The sequence below is a fragment of the Leucoraja erinacea genome, chromosome 12 (assembly GCF_028641065.1).
Source record: "Leucoraja erinacea ecotype New England chromosome 12, Leri_hhj_1, whole genome shotgun sequence".
Taxonomy (NCBI): domain Eukaryota; kingdom Metazoa; phylum Chordata; class Chondrichthyes; order Rajiformes; family Rajidae; genus Leucoraja; species Leucoraja erinaceus.
This window is the reverse complement of record NC_073388.1, coordinates 17,924,825-17,942,742: the sequence shown is the minus strand read 5'-3', so window position 1 is coordinate 17,942,742 and position 17,918 is coordinate 17,924,825. Positions and strand designations below refer to the sequence as shown.

The window sequence follows — 17,918 nt, the reverse complement described above, 5'->3', positions numbered from 1 at the left end:
AGAAAGGAGCAATGTGTAAAACTTTTAATGTGCTTCAGGATATCGTTATGCAAGTGACTTTTACAAGGGAAAGAAAAGTGAAGGACTCAACTTTCTTCTTTTGTAAAGTTCCCTCCTTTTTACAATAAGAAAATAATGGGCTTTATTTACCAGTTTTACCATTCTGGAGATGTATATCTATGTGAACATTTTAATACTAAAACCAATATTCCAACATAGCCAGTCTTAGGCACTATAGAATTGCTTTATATCAGGTAATAAGGCTCTAAGCACTATGTAACAACCAGTTTTAATGGCATTAAAATGGTATTATTTTCTTCAGCAAATTTATGTTTGTGTAACATCACTTTTGAAGTAAAAAAACTTTCTGCTGTATTTGTTAATCAACTGGCTCAAACATAACCACCTTTAGCTGTTGTCAATTACAACGCTGTTCAGTACTAGAGGAATTTGAGAACATCTTGAAGTTTTTTTAGTCAGAGCCCTACAGACGGAAACAGGCCCTACAGACCAACTTGCACATGTGACCAAGATGTCCCATCTACACTAGTATTTGGCCCATATCCCTCTAAACCTTTCTATCCGTCTCTGACAAATCTGACCCTTCCCATCTTCGGTCTCCCAAAGAATGGTGTCCAGTGCAATACAAAATCAAAAAAAAAAATTGCTCTGGTAGTTGAGAAATGACATGTTAATCAAAAGTTAAATATTTAGCACCTTGTCAGGAAGGCTCAATTTTAATCAACACTCAAGTGCATTTAGTTATAATGATATTTTGGGGAATATGTAAATAATTTAGTAATATCTGGTTGAGTTAATTAATCTTTGCAAACTGTCTGGTGACTTGCACAAATAATAGGCTGTGGATTATTCTGTGGAATCCACACTTTCAGTGAGCAATGGGGGTCAAGGAAAGAGCATTCACGTCACGGCCCGGTTTTCACCAATCTTTCCACCACCACGCACAAGAAGCGACAAGATAGACCCCATTGTATGCATATGCTGAGAAGTGTGTTCAGCTCTGGCTGAACAACTTCTAATCTTGTGTGTGGACTCGATAAGAAGAAGTGAGCAATGGAGCAGGCATTAGCAACTGAGATACACTGATGAAGATCTGGTGTTCAAAAATATCTGAAATAATGGCATTACAGACAGCAAGGTCATTAATAATCAGAGGATCAGAAAAGCGTGGGAGCCCTGGCTATATATAAGCAGTGAGAGGCAATAGAAAAGCCACACCCTGGAAAGTACGATGAAAAAATAGTCCCTTCATTCAATGTAAAACCTCTCTGTTCATGCAGAACGACTAAAAGCCCTGAGTACCCAGATGGAGGGACTCAGCAGTCCAATTTGCTCACAAAGAGTGTAATGCAAGTTACCCAATGGAAATCAACTTAGAGCATTGGTGACACGCAAGAGGAAAGAGGGAACTCAATCCCAGTTTGTGCAACAGAAATTACGTGTTCTGTGTAATTAAAATTAATCAGTAAGCGTTAATTGCTATGAAACATGGCATATATTGTCTGCAACCACAACTTGACAAAATGCTGATTAAATGTGCCCTCTATTCCTTTTTCAGATACTATTTATAGTGTAAACCTCAAGAAGAGCAAGACAGGCATTCTCAGATATGCAGTACTTTCTGTTTCGTTCTCACACATAGCATGCACAAGCAAGAATCACATAACACCGGTTTAGAGCAGAAACTAAGTGAGTGAGTTTACACAGATATGAAGGCATGAAGACTGAAGAAGCAACATGTCTAAAGACATATCATTGCCAAGGAATGCCAGGTCGTTTGTGATTGAGAAATGGTGCAGCTAGCTATGCATCTAAGGATACTCCAGTATTATCTTTGATACACAATTCTCTCGCCTCATTGGAGAGCACAAAATAAATTATTAAAACATAATTAAACAGAGATTTTTGCTTTCCCACCTACAATTAAGCAGCCCACCTACAATTAACCATGGACCTTTCTGCTGCATAGTTGCCAAGTATAGTTGAAATATCGCTTAAGACACTATAAAGAAATTGTGATCCACAAGATAAAGGCCATTTTCACAAATCTGATGAATAAATAGGGTGGACTTCGCTCATGAGTAGGCTTTGCTCAGGAAAATGGGTTGATAGGTTCAGCTTATTACACCGATAAAGATTCAGCCTCGCAATTTATTTCCTGTTCATGGTCTACAACTGCCTCTAAAGAAGTCATAGGAGTTGCAGTTAACAGCAAAATCACAGTACCACCCACCCCATTCCACAAGCACTGCAGTTAAACTTTGACTTGTAATTTACTTCACAAGGGGGATTCAAAGAATCTGCAATATGTAGGTTCATCGTCAGCTAATGTGACTAATACCCACGTGAGATGGACATTAAAAAGTTATCCATAATATTGTATTTTGAATTTTACACATATCAAAGAATATATTTCATGCAGAGAATGACACAGGTCAGTGAAATAGAATCATTGGAGACATGCTGATTTTACTTAGCCTTCTGAGAAAGTAGAGACACTGGTGTGCTTTCTTGACCATGCTATCAATATGGTTGGACTAAGACAAATTGTTGATGATATTTATGTTGAGAAACTTGAAGCTCTCAATCATCTCTACTTCGGCACCATTGATGCAGACTGGTGCATGTACTCCACCCGGCTTCCTGAAGTTGATGACCAACTGCTTAATTTTGCTGTCATTGAAGGAGAGGTTTAAGAAAGAATTGCAGATGCTGGAAAAATCAAAGGTAGACAAAAATGCTAGATAAACTCAGCGGGTGAGGCAGCATCTATGGAGAGAAGCAATAGGTGATGTTGCCTATTCCTTCTCTCCATAGATGCTGCCTCACCCGCTGAGTTTCTCCAGCATTTTATGTCTACCTTTGGAGCAGATGTTGTCGTCGTGACACAATGCTGTTTTCTCTATTGGAAAATTCAAAGTTCAAAATTCATACCATTGGGCTGTAGATTATCCAAGCAAAATATGGGAGGTCGATCCTCTAATTTGCATTGGACCACACCCTCGCTCTGGAGAAGGCCAAAGATGGACAGGTCGGTGTGGGAATAGAAAGGGAAATGAAATGGCATACAACAGGGAGCTCTGGATGGCCATTGCAGACAGAGCACAGTTGCTCTGAAAATCTGTTGCCTCGTCTCTACTTGGGCTCCCCAGTGTTTTGGAGGCTACATTTGGGAGTACCAAATGCAGTAGACAATGTTGGAGGAGGTGCAAGTGGATCATTACCTCAGCTGGAAGGGCTGTTTAGCTCTCTGGATGGTGGTGAGGATGCCGATGTAAAAACAAGTGTTTCACCACCTCCCATATAGGCAAAGTGCCAGGGGTCAGGGAGCAGTGGATATGAAGAGGTGAGTGGACCCCAGGGATTCACGGTTCGGAATGGGTCCTGCTGAAGGCAGAAAAGGGTGGGGAGAAGAAGATGTGGCTGGTGATATGATCTTGTTGCAGCTGGTGGAATGACAGTGCTGGTGCTGGATGCGGAGACTGGTGGGGTGAAAGGTGAGGCCTCTGTTCTGTTCTGTCTGGATGGAGATGGGGTGTGAGCAGAAGTCTGAGAAACATAAGAAATATGAGAGAGGGCTTAATCAAAGACAGTGAAGGGAAGCCACATATCCTGAAAAAGGACATTTCAGATATTCTGAATCAAAGGTCTCATCTTGAGAGCAGGTGCAGTGGAGATAATTAACTTAAATAATTAATTTCCACTTCTTTGAAATAATCTGACAGGATCTTTTACAACTCTCTGGAAAAAGAAATGGTGCCCTGGTTAAATGAGGCATGAAAATATAACACTAACAACTATACTTCCTCTTTTATGACCATCTCAATATGATGTTCAAGCCTCTGGTGTGAGACCTGAAATAAACCTTATGGCCCAGAAGTGAGAATACTTAGGTGGCAATGACAACAAGCCAAATAATTAGTCATGTTGGATAAGGCAGCAACAGAACATTGTGTTAATGATGACATGGAATAATCAATGATCCATTGAGCTTGACCCAAAGAGTCTTGTTGCAATACGCATCAAGTCTGCAAACAACATAAATAAAATAATAATTCAGGTCAAAGAAGAATTTGGGGAAATGCATTTCAGACTCTTAAAGACTTCTTAAAAAATCCAAGGGCTCACAGTAATAGCAGAGTGGAGCAGCAGTTAGTGCTGCTGCCTCATGGCTCCAAGAGCTCAGTTTCAATACTCAGATGCTGACGGTTCAGGGTTTGCATATTCTTTCCACTACTGCATGGGTTTACTCTTGGTGCTTCAGTTTCCTCCCATGCACCCACAGTGTGCTGGTGGATTCATTTGCAGTGTAGGTTAGTAAAAATAATCAAAGAAGGGTTAATAGAATGTGTGAGACCGAATAACTTCTAGGGGTACGGAGTTGTGAGAGAGGGAATGGAATTAGTGGGATTGTTCCCAAGGGAGACAATCTGGACTTGATTGTCCAAATTACATATTTCTGTGCCATAAGATGGGAGCCTTATCAGCATACATGGCTTCCTATTTTTCCATGTTAAGTTCTATATTCATCCAGGTCTATTTTGACCATTTTCAGTGACCCTATACATATTGCATAAATCAGTAATTTATTGCAGAGATCATTGACCTTCTGTGTAAAGTAAACTTTGCAAATTTTTAACCTAGTTCTGTTCTTATCAGAATACGTATGCATGAACCTGTTCACCCTAATGTTCCTAATTCTAGTAGTCTTATTGGTAAGTTTGTGAAGTATATTTCTATTTCAGTTGATATTTAATTTCAGCAGCAAATATAACAGTAATTAGCATTCATTCAGCATACTTCTTTCACACTTATTGTTTCAAACTATAAGATCCATTGTTTCTGTTCTAATCTACAGGTTTGATTGTATTGGCAGCTATGACACCAGAGTCATCACTGGATTCTGGCCATGAAACAAATTCTTCAGAAATGACAGACATCTCTGAAATGGTCTCAGCGATAAAGCAACGTCATTTACTTGCTTATCAGGGAAACAAAACTGGTCTAATTATGAAAAAAGATTTTCCCTTGGGTGCTGTAAGATGTTGTGCACAAGCTGCTTTCAGAGGAGTTCCTTGTCCAAAGAGATATTATGAAGAAGGAAACACGTTATCTGCAGTTGCTTCATCTACGCAGAATAACTTATCTAGTTCCATTAGGCTAAAACCTGGTCACACGACTGGATTTTGCACGGTTCACATGAGACCTCAGGTATTTGCTCATTCTAATGAAATTACAAGCAGGCCAGAAAATGTTACTTTAATGCCTGTTCTTCAACAGAATTGTCCAACCTGTCCAAAATCAGCTGGAGACCAGATGCCCAAGCAACAAACAATTCAACCCAAAGAGTTTTCCAAAAGCCTGACATGTCCAGATGAGATAGCAAATCAGAATGAAGAAAAATCATCATTTTTTCATATAGAAGATGAAAGAACATGTAGTAAGCAGTTAATAAATAGAAGAAACTCTGAAAATAGCCCCAGAATCATAAGCCCGGAAATCCACCAAGAAAATTCATCAAGCTATGTCTCAACAAACAATACTTCTCCAGTTTGTAGGTACACAGACAGCTGTGCTAAGTGTGATGCTTCAAAAAATGAGTATTTGAAATATGAAGGAAGTATGCAGGGAAACCTCAGACCGTGTGAATGTCATTTGCTGAAGACTGAGGCAAGGCAAGTAGACTCTCAGGCCCACAGAACAACTGTCTTCCATACTTGCACACCAAAGAACAATGAAGTGACTTATGTCAAGGTGAGCAACAGGAAATATCAACCAGCATTGGAAATATCAACCAGCAGTAAGGAAATCTCAGCATTGTTCAATGATGATCTGATAGATTTGACAGATGTTCCAGCAATTCAAAGGAATGATTACACCAACACAGTAAAGGAAGGTCAACCCATGAGAAATAGTTCCCCAAGTCAAGGGTGTTATCACAGTCCTTACAGATACCCAGTTGTTACTTTAGGGCCAGATAACAGCACAGCACAGCAAGATAATGCTGAAAAGATGAAATGTCAGGGATGCCCATGTTCTTGTAAAGCTATTAGTTTAGAGAAAACCACTGGCATTTCAATGTGCTCCAAGCCTTCCAGTCTGTGTGATGTAACATTGCCACCACATGTCACATCATCTCCAGCATCAGAAAATGTCTTTGATGCCAAACAGCACACATCGCTTATTCCTGATAAAGTTAAGTCACAAAAAGGCTCCCTGCTGAATTTTAAGAATCTCTTCTCAGCTACGTTTCCAGCAAGATTTAAGAGAGAGAGTGATGAAAGGCAGGAGCAACTTCAGAAGGTGAAACAATATGAACTTGAATTTCTTGAAGAATTACTCAAGCCCAAAACCAAAGTTGACATATTAGCAGAAGATTATGTTTATCGCAAAGGATCTGGACATTGCCCTTGTCAAATCAAAAGTAGTCCAGTTGGGAATATTCCCGGTTTATCCAGGGAACGACGTCGTAGCTGTGACTGTAAACGTCGAAGTTTGGCTTGTGACTCGATGTGTTTTCAATCAATCCCCAGTACTCTAGATTCACAAAGAGCAGATCGAGGCAAAGGCGCTTTTGTTCACAAGCAGCCTAAAACCAACGTTGCCCCACCTGCACTAAATATCAGTACCAAACAAAAAGCAGCTCGTAGGCGGACCTCGAGTCTCGAGTCCAGCGATAATAGATCTGAACAGCAGCCTGGTGTGCTTTGCATGATGGCACATGGTGATTGTCTGAAAGTGCCACATGGCAAAAAATTGGAGCGGCACCATAGTGCCACCAACATCGTCCCTGAGGCAGAAATAAGTGAAATAACTTCACAAGGTTCAGAGAACAGTACCTACAGTATGGCTACATCCAAGACAGAAGAAACTAAGAAAGAAAAAGGGATAGAATTTACGAGAAGAGGCCTTAAAAACCAGTGCCAGGAGCCAGCCCAGCTTGACGATCCATCTTGTGTACAAATTTCCAACACAGACAAACAACAAAGATCCCCGGCTATTTTCTCTATTCAGAGAGAATTCAAACCATCAAAGTCAGTGCCACTTCTGAAAGAGGACATGGCCAGCAACAACCGATGCTGTTCCTTTAAGTATTGCTTTTATTATAGAAACTGTGATGTTGCCGATGACAGTAGTGAAAAGGACGAACTTTCATATTCAGTACCAATGCAGCTTCTTCCTGACTTGAGGTCTGACAGTTCAGTGACACTCAGTGAAACGTTAGCTAAAACTGTTCAAACATTAGACAGAAATGTTTCCAATGGTGATGATGACAATGTACAGCAGGAAGCAATGTCGAATGATATGGGACTTGATAACAGCTTAACAAGAATAAATGCTCTGCAGAATAGTGTGTACACATTACCTGAAGGCTTTATTGCTGCTCAGAAAGACACTAGTGAACTGTTATGCATCTTAAGGCAATGCACAGCAAATCGTGGAAATCATGATCCAAAACTTTACATTTCACATCTGGATGAGTACAAACAGTCACTCACACTTAAGTTTAAAGAGCTGCGAACTGCATGTAAAAGAGTGGCAGCAGTAGACAAAAGCCCATCACGCATGCTTTCAGCTATCTCAACTAGCTTTCAAGTATTATGTGGCCTCATTGAGGCTTTTGTGCACTTGGTTTATATTGTGCGGTCAGAAAGGCAATGCAGAGAACTCCTCTCTAAAGTGGAAGAAGTGGTGATCAATTACACGTTTTTACTCCGAGCAGCAGAAGAATCATCAAGTAAGACATCTGCTCATCATTTGTCAAAGCAGTCAACTTCTGTAACTACAGTAGTCAACACATTTACTCGTTCAATTAAAACATTGATGAACAAATAACTTCATGAAGCCATGCACTCAAGCACCATCTTTTGTGTACTACTTACCAAAAACTTTAAACAGACTCCAGTGTCCTGTGCTTGGTAGTCATTTATGTGAACAGTATTTTATCTGTTTCTCTCCTGCTTTGTTCCCACATTATCTGTTCTTGAAATGCTAAATGTATGTGGTAAGTCTTTCTACTAAATCAAACTAGATCTGTAACTCCACCTTACCACTGTATAGGGCAAAGCTGCCTTTCATTTCTGAGTCCAACCCTTTCCTCAATTCTTGTATCAAAATTGTTTATTATTCTCAGATATTTCTACAGTAGCAGAACCATCCAAATCCAGATTCAGAAGAATTATTAGGAAGAGAACATTTGGCAGGGTTGGATGTAAGAAGAGTTGTTTAGACTGCCTAAAACTATAAAAAGCTAAGAGACTAAGAGACGCCATTTTTCCAACAGCTATACTATAGAAAAATACCCAAAACATATGTACTGGCTGTAAGTTTGTTACTGAACTAAAACTATTCTTGCAATGAAAGATTATTATTGATAGAGATCTGAAGCTTTAATGATAATGCAACTGAAAGCATGAATTTTGATAGGCCAAGTAACCATAAGACACGTATGTGTTGGTCTCAGGAGAGGACCCTTCAAAGGTATTACTGTATTTCAAAAGTAAGATATGGAAAGAAGCCACTGTGACCCTATACCCCATCATTGAACCTTTATTCAAGTGAGTTGTTGGTATTGTAGCAGGTTGGTAGCTACTGTGAATCTTCTTTTGTGCTACACGCTAGTATTTATTCATTATCTAGCTCATTTGGATAAGCGCATCACTAATCCAGACATAATTCAGTTCCTACCACAATTCATTTCAATAACTCATACTTCGTCCTTTTCATTTTCCATATACTGAGATCCAGTGGACACTTTTAATTTACGCGCCTGCAGTGAAAACTAATATATTAAATCCTTTTTATTCATTCCTCGTGTAAAATTGAGTTGAAGATGTCCCTTTCCCACAGGAAAAGGTTAACTGATTCATCAAAAATACTAATTATCGAGATCATTCGGAAAGTCAATGGAATAACATTTGCCTCGGGTGGTAATGCAAAATGAGTATTATTGCGTTGATTGCCTACCATTAAGGTACAAAACAGGTACCCATATTCAGTCCCATTATAATCAATGGAATTAAGTTTCAAGTCATGCTTGTAATAGCTGATATTTTGTGCTGCTGCCCAAGGTGTAGTGTCAGTCCTAAAAGTTCCTGGCTTGGTTTGGACTGAACTGCTGAATAAATATATTTTGGTACAAAGATTTCTAACACAACAATTTTAATGTATAATTTTAATGCAATTATGACATTTCTTGGCAAGCTCTTCATAGGGAAGAAATCCTTCATTGTTTGTTTTACACCCATTGTACAGGATCGTTGTAGGGTTTTTTTGTTTTTTTTTAAGATATTCAGATGGAAGTAATTTCTTCTACATTTCTACTTTTAAAATGGTTCCTTTAAAGTTCTCGTACTTTTTGGGCCTTCCCACAATAAATCTTTTTGTTGCCATTGCATTTTCTTTTTACCTTACAATGTGAGATAATGATGTAACAAATCAAAATCAGCTTTTTTTGCACTTGCAGTGAATTCTGCTGAGTTATACGAGGTCAGAAACGAAGTAGTTGAGGATTTCCTGGCACTGAAGAATCTAGAGATCGTTGAACAATGATTTCTAAATCTGGAAACACTTTAAAGTTTTTGTTGTTATTCTTCCTTTATAGTATCTGACTTTTTTTCTTGCCAGATTACCAGCCAATTTTCAGACCTCGTTTTGCCAGTTTCTCAGGAAAAGATATGACATTCCTCATGAACGAGACTTCAATTGTTTTGTTTTTATCAATAACAACAGAAGGCTTACTTCAAAATTTCATGTTTTATATTTTTATACAGATAGAGCATTATATTGGCAAAATGTTAGACTGTGACAATGTTGTACAGGAGCTATTGACCAATGACGGGTCATTGTGGACGCATGATAAAATATTTTCATCAGTGATATGAATGAGTGGGAAAACCAAAATAGATTAGTAAAGATGTGGGTAACAATGGATGACATTAGGTGTGCAGAATAATTTAGCATGACAACCAACTTAGTTATAATTAATTACAGAAACAGATGCAGCTGCCAAAACATTCTCAATAACTAAAAAGCACCCAATTATCCCAAGCAAATAACGACAGAAAACTCTTCTAAACCAAAAATAAAAACTCAACTTCCAATTTTTAACACATTCTTACATGCTAATGTCACAATGGAGGATCGACCCCATTGGATAGAACAAAGGAAATTCCAATTCCCCATTACAAGGGTGGGGTCTTTGCACCATGTATCACTGGACTAGCCTACAAAAGTGTTTTTTCCAATTTGTTCTAGGCTGAATGGGATCAAGCATTTCCAATGCCAGCAGTAAAGAACCATGCATCCTTGTATATCAATGATCTGATATGTTTCTCGATAGTGTACTTATGGACAACCTAGGATGTATTCCTTGATGAGATAGGGTATCTATGAAGCATAGTTTCATGAGTTGTGTAAGATTTACATTGGCAGTCGGATATGCAAAGCGTAGAATATAAGTAATCTATTTAATGCATATATTATTGTTAAGTAGACTTAACCTTTCAAGTTGTCTTGTCTTCAGTGTGTTTCTATGTCTAGCAGATGGCGTAGATGTTATGTTTAGCTGCCATTTTCTGCTATTCATGATATTCTGTCATTTCCCTGGTGAAAGATCATCAAAGTTCAAAACTAGGAAGCATATCTTACATTCATTTCTCCATTTCAACAGCATCAATTGTGTGTATAAGAGCAATGCCATGGTGCTGCCTTCCCATCATTTTGTTCTATCTCAGCTCAATGCATTTTCAGTCCCTAAATTCTTAGTTATCGGTTCTTCTTGCCTTTGCTAATGTATCAAAAACATTGAGCCCCAGAAAATGTTGCAATATTTTGTTTAGCCCCATTGCAATAATTTCCTTTTAAGAAATAAGATCCATTTACATTTACTCAGAATGCATCTTTAAGGGCTGTATATTTATATCATGTCCTATCCACATCCTCTCTGTAAATGACAAATAGCACAGAGAACTTTATTAAATAATATTCAGAAACTAGGATCTAACACTGCAACTCTCCATTGCATAAGATAGGCAGCTGCAAATAGCAGCTGAAGGCACTACTGTCAATGGGATTGTCAATGTAAAAACAGTTTATCTGCAAGTATCATATAAAAAACATGGAAAGTATTTAATTCTTAGGAATCCAATAAGGTTCCTGCACACCAAGTCTTGAAGGTTGGAGTGGCCCACAAATTTCAAAGGGATTGTCAAGTACCTATGCTACTCGAAGCACAGGTTGGGCACCCATTGGCCAACTGCGCAAGTTACTGTCAAGAACAGATCACTGTGAGTGTTCGTCCTCAGTAAGAGGGATAATATAAAATGGTTTGATAGTCAAACGTATTCAGCAGATTTAGATGTTCAGTTTGCTTACAAATATTTTGTCCTCATCTCTTAAGTGCAGATTTAATCTTTTGTTAATTTCTAATCTATATTGGTAAAGCAACTTAAACCGTACACTATTAAGAGATATGTTTGCATTGCATAATCTGAAAAGGATTAAAGGAGAAAAGATGCAAGAAATTGAGTGAAAATTTTAAACAATTTGTCTTCAAAGATTCTACAAGTACATAATTTGGTCTAAAACTTTCCTGAATTATTGAATTTGCTAATTAATGGCACAAATGGCAATTCAGGAAATGATTTTTTAAATATTTTTCTTAACTAGAAGCAAAATGTATTAACTCAAACTGTGTACACTCCAAAGCAAAAAGTAATTAACAACCTAAAAATTAAAGATAATGCACCAAACATTTTCCATAAACAAGTGTATTAATTAACCGTCAATAACATACTATAGTTCTAGCTCCAGGCTTCTAATTACTAGTGCTGGAACACTGTCCCTATAAGAGGGATAATTACAAGTTGGGCATTGGTAAGAATGAATCTAAGGCTTTAGCAGCTAACCAACAAACTCCAAATTATCTAGAAACAACATAGCCACAAATTACAATGAAGTGTTAAATGATTCAGAGCTAAAGTTCCAATTCAGAAATTATTTTTAACATACAAGTTGCTTCTCCCACCTTTTTTCTACTAACCATATGAGTATATACCTCTATTTCATTCCCCATATTGGCCTTACAGTACATTCAGAAAGTATTCAAACCCCTTCACTTTTTCCACATTTTGTTATGTTACAGCCTTATTCTAAAATGGACGAAATTATTTTTTTTATCACCATCAATCTAAACACAATACCCCATAATAAAAAAGCAAAACAGGTGTTTAGAAATTTTGCAAAGTAGTCAAAAAGAAATAATTGAAATATCACGTGAAATTATTGTGACTATTGGTGAAAGATCATAATATAATAAAAATCAAGTAACCAAGAAAAATAATTAAATCAAGTAAAGGATGGTTTAGATTTTAGGGTTTGCTTCTAACTATTTAAATTATACAGTTTTTTATAATTTCTAAATGTACTATGAACTAACATAAAGGGTGGCTGCTATTTATCAGTGTTTTCTTATTTCTCTTTGTGGGCCTCACTGGAAATACAATCAAATTTTCTCCTCTTGTACCCTTGGTGCTAGTGATGAACCACAGAGTATCTGGGCCATGGAAATTACTCCTGATCAATTTCCACTGAGCAGCAGAATTGTTCTTTTGTATCAGAGACACTCCCAAGTCACAGAAGGATTCTGAGAGCCGCCCGTAAGTTAAAATTTCCCTAAGCCAGAATTGCTGTCAGCTGAAATTGCAGAAGTTACTCTAATAGGTTAGTACAGATCTTAGATAATTTTAGATTTTACTTTGAACTTAATAAGTAAGTTTATTGGCCAAGTATTCACATACAAGGAATTTGCCTTGGTGCTCCGCCCACAAGTAACAACATGACATACAGTGACATTTACGAATGACTCAGAAAACACTAAACATTAATAATAATAAAACATTAATGATAAATCACCATTGATCAAGCATGTGAACCAACAAAATACCAGATCAAAGGGAGGCTACAGATTTTTGGCTTTTGAGTAGAGCAACAGTCCGGAGTCGCCTTCCAGAGGGAAGTGATTCAAAGAGTTTGTGGCCAGGGTGAGAGGGGTCAGAGATGATCTTGCCCGCTTGCTTTCTGGCCCTTGCAGTATACAGTTCATCAATGGAGGGAAGGTTGCAGCCAATAATCTTATCTGCTGATCGAACGATTCGCCGCAGCCTCCAAGTGTCGTGCTTGGTGGCTGAGCCAAACCAGACCATGATGGAGAAGGTGAGAACAGACTCTACGATGGCCGTGTAGAATTGGGCCATCATTGCCTGTGGCAGATTGTGCTTCCTCAGCTGCCGCAGAAAGTACATCCTCTGTTGTGCCTTTTTGACTGTGGAGTCGATGGTAGCCCCCCACTTAAGGTCCTTGGAGATGATGGTTCCCAGGAACTTAAAAGACTTCCCAGATGTAACTATGGTGTTGTTGATGATGAGTGGGGTGAGGGGCGGGGGAGCTCTCCTCAAGTCTACAATCAATTCCACTGTCTTAAGAGCATTGAACTCTAGGTTGTTGCTACGGCACCAGGACATCAGCTATGACGCTTCCTGTCTGTAGGCAGATTCCTCCCATCCTGGGTCAGTCCAATCAGGGTTGTGTCATCTGCAAACTTGAGAAGCTTGACACAGGTGGCTGTGGAGGTGCAGTCGTTGGTGTAGAGAGAGTAGAGGAGAGAGTACGCAGCCTTGCGGTGCTCCTAGGCTGAGTGTTTGCGGGTCCGATATGTGCTTTCCCAGCCTCACATGCTGTCAGGAAGTTGGTGATCCACTGACAAAGGGGTTCAGGCACAGTCAACTCGGAAAGTTTGGAGTGTAGTAGCTCTGGCACAATGGTGCGGAATGCAGAGCTAAAATCAACAAACAGGATCCTCGCATAGGTTCCCTGGCGGTCTAGGTGCAGGGGACCTATTAAAATTAGACCTATTATGACCTATTAAAACTAATAAAATTAGTTAATTAGCATAGTTTTGAAATATAGTTTGGATACATTGCTAGACCAGGCCACAGGATGTCATACTAGAGAGTTTCAACTTTTCCATGTGGTCATTGTCAACTGTTCAAAAGAAACAGTTTTTCATTTGTATGTGGTAACCATAGAAAATATATTGATATCTCAACAAATACAAATATTTGATATGCTAGTTTGAATATCTGTAATTTAAAAGTGTACAATTGCAATATACCCCAATATTTATTTTATGATTTTATGATAGATTGCAGCTGGTTTGCAATACTCACTGGTTGTGGCAAGTTTACCAAGTATCAGCTCGCCTAATCTTATAACAGTTTGCAAAGTTATTTTGAATGCCTGATAAATATAGGTGAAAAGTTCAAGTTTGCAGAACACAGGAAACCACCCAGAATGTAGAATGAAAGAAAGTCGAAGCAATGGTTAGAAATCCGTTAGTTATGTTTCAGATGACAGTTTACAGAAAGAAGCACAAACATAAGAAGGTAAAAAACTATAATACTGAGATCTTAAAATCTATTGAGATTTAAACGATGAAACAGGAAAGTGCAAATATGTAAAAATTCACATTTGGAATTCGGAAGAGAGAGAGAAGGAAATTTAGGTATTACGATATGCAGCATCAGTAAAGTAGGAAAAATACGCCATGTACCCTACATGAGACAACTAGAAATATTTTTTTCTGTAATTTAAGCTTTCATTCAATTATTTTATCTGCATGGGTTTTGAAATCTTACATTGTAGGTATTGCCTTTTACACAATCTTTCCATCAGATAATCTTCTTATACAGAGTTTTAGCAAAGTTGTTAGCTTATGATAGACCACATATCTATTAAAAGTTTGTTATCAGCCAAAGTTATCATTCACAAAGAATTTACTTCAGCCCAAACCCACAATCACATAAGCCACAATTAAATTGCTACCTTCCTGTGATGAAGTAACATTTAAACTTGTCAGAATATAAACTGTTCAAAATAATACCCAAGTAAATTTATTTGGCGTTGTATAAATACAAATTCCCCTTATTTTACTTAAAAATCCAAACATAAATAATACTTTTAATAAAAACTAATCAATAAAAATATTTTGAAAGGATTTTAACATTACATATGTTTATCGATTTGCATTGTCTTTATATATTTTTGAAAGTATTTATAAGAAGGTGCGAAAATTTCATAATTGTACCCTGAATGCCCAAATTCACTGCTTTTTTTCAATGGTACATGAATACTGAAATGTACAAAACTACTGTTTGATTTCTGCAGAAGGACCCAAGCTGCCAATCTAGTTTCATTGTAAACCCTTTCCATTGCTAAATGGGGTTAATAAGAGATTGAATATTATATATTTGTGGTTGATGTATATTTTCAGAATCTTAGAGACATACTGTAGAACTGTAGACCACGGAAACAGGCCCTTCAGCCCACTTGTCCATGTGGTCCAAGTTGGCATATTGGGCTCATCCTATTTGCCTGCATTTGGCTCATATCCTATCTATGTATCTGACCAAAAGTTTTTTTAAGTTATAATTCACCTTGCTTCTTTTACAGGGAGCAACTATATCATCTTACAAAGTTTCCTACAATGGCCACAATGTCTCATCCACAGATATTTGAAACCATGAAGCTCTATAGTTTTACCGATTCTACTATAAATTCTTAGATTTTAACTTCTCTGATATGACATAGAATATACAGATCCTTAACCAAAAAATACACAATGCAAGATTTGATTCAAAACAAAGAACAGGCATTCTACATAAAAGATTGAATATTTATTGCACTAAGATCTGGTTTTAACCTGGGCTACAAATTTACAGCTGAAACGGGTGTCATCTGTCCAGATCCTGATCCTGCCATCTATCCAGATCCTCACAATTCTCCCAGAGCTTGAAACCAAGGAGATTTTAGTTCCTGGACCACCTCTTTAATATACTCAAATACCTATCTTACCTGTGTTGATTGGAATGACATCATAAGTATTATTTATGTTTGGAGTTAAAAATCAGCAGGGGATGTTCAACATGCCACCAGGAACATACAGGAATATTAATGTGAGGGAAGTGAAGATTACTGGTTGAGACCATATTCTGGGGAAAGATATTACCAGAGATACAAAGGCAAACAATATTCTTGGAGGGCCAGGAAGAGAAACCATCCTTCTTTTGACTCTTTAAACAACGAACAGTAATGAATTTGCACGATCCTCTTGTATCTGCTTCTACCTTGCAGTGATGGGTTTATGATGGGTTTTAAATCTAGTTAAACCCATTAGTCTGGTGACACAAGGAACTGCATTTGCTGGAATCTTGAATACAGCACAAAATACTAGAGGATCCCAGCAGGTCAGGCAGCATCTTTGGAGGGAATGGGCATGCAATATTTCAGCTCAGGAACCTTCTTCAGACAACAGTATGGTTTTCAGTTAAAGTGGCTTACTTATATTATTGGGCAAAAATTGCCATTCAAGTTTGTTCCCACTTCTTTGGATTGGTCAACTTTCAATGCCTGAATTGATGGTGATGTAAACTATAGTCTTATGGGCCTGTCCCACGGGTATGCAACTCCATGCGGCAAGCGCGACCTAACGTGGTCGCTTGCGCCATACGGCCTCGCGGGGCCAGTCCCACTTCGATCGCCGGAGCCGTATGGAGTTGTGCGGAGCTGGTCCCGACATTGCGCGGGGTTCCGAAAAACTGACCGTGTTCAAAAATTCCACGCGGCAACGGCCTACCGGCCCACAGCCGCCTCGACGCCATACGCACTGCCTCGACGGGCGTGCACAGCGTCTCGACACAGTACGCAGCGTCGTGACGCCGTACGTCACGCGCGAACTTCCCGCGGACTTCGCTCGAACTTCACGTCACTCACTCGAACTCCGTGCGGCCCCCGTTTCCGGTTTGGTCACGCTCGCCGCATGCAGGTCGCATGCTCGTGGGACAGGCCCTTTACATGATCTTGCTCAGGATAGGAATTCACAAGGATTATATCCGATTTGTCCTAATGCATATTCCAAATTAAATTGAACCTATTAGCAGTTTCAGAGCTTCTAGCATTCCCATAGGGTCAAGGTGAATGGGTGCTATCATATAGTTTTTTTACCAAAGTCATTATTTATTGTTAGTTTTTTTAATAGTATTCAGAGATCAGAGGTAGTCTTTTCGCAAAGTATGTTAGTTAAATATGATATGGCGTTAGTAAAGAAAACGGTACAGAAAATAACTGAAAATCCTTTTGAGAATTCCCAACGCCATTTGGAAATTTTAGGACAATTTCAAATCCAATAGCCAATTGTTTGGTGGGGAGTAGATATCCCTTGACATCCCAAATAACACCTGCTTTATAAAATACGTGTACAGGAGCAAGCAGCCTATCTCCCAGAAACATGTAAAAGAATGGCAAGAATGAAGTCCCCTGTTGGTCCCAGGATTTCATGTGCAATATTCAGGACCAATAGCTGACAAGAAACATATGAGCTCAGTCCACCTGTACTAGGAAGTAAGCAGTTTAACCAATGATGTGTAAGGGCATTCATAAAACTTTCCAGAGTCACATTCGATCCATATCCCTTCACCTTAGTTAAAAACGACAGATATAAGACTGAAAGACTGTTAACAAAATCACAATCATAATAAGAGAACATTTCAAGGTGATGCTTTTCTGTCATAGCCGATTTTTATCTACAGAGATACTCCAGATTTTTAGTAAAAGAGGTAACTCGGGCCAATCTACAGCACATATCAGTCGATCTAGGGTGTTCACTACTTCTTTTAATTTAACATTACCACTACTGCATTATAACCAATGCATGATTGCATCATACCACTCCACTTCTGCCATGCCTCATATGTGTTGTGTCAATGTGAGATGGTTCATCCCCAAAAAGGAACTTTCCCATTCACAGCATATTTAGGAAAGGCTTGAGCCCTGTTTATTAT

The 17,918-nt window shown here is 38.5% G+C and overlaps 1 protein-coding gene across 1 annotated transcript in view; it reads left to right on the top strand.

Annotated features, from left to right (window-relative positions):
* frmpd3 (FERM and PDZ domain containing 3) overlaps window positions 1-13,044 on the top strand; it is a 107,760-nt gene extending 94,716 nt beyond the window's left edge. Inside the window, 1 exon segment of the mRNA XM_055643694.1 lies at window positions 4,880-13,044. Coding sequence (XP_055499669.1) covers window positions 4,880-7,857 — 2,978 coding nt within the window. The 3' untranslated portion in view covers window positions 7,858-13,044.
* Window positions 13,045-17,918: the final 4,874 nt, after the last annotated feature.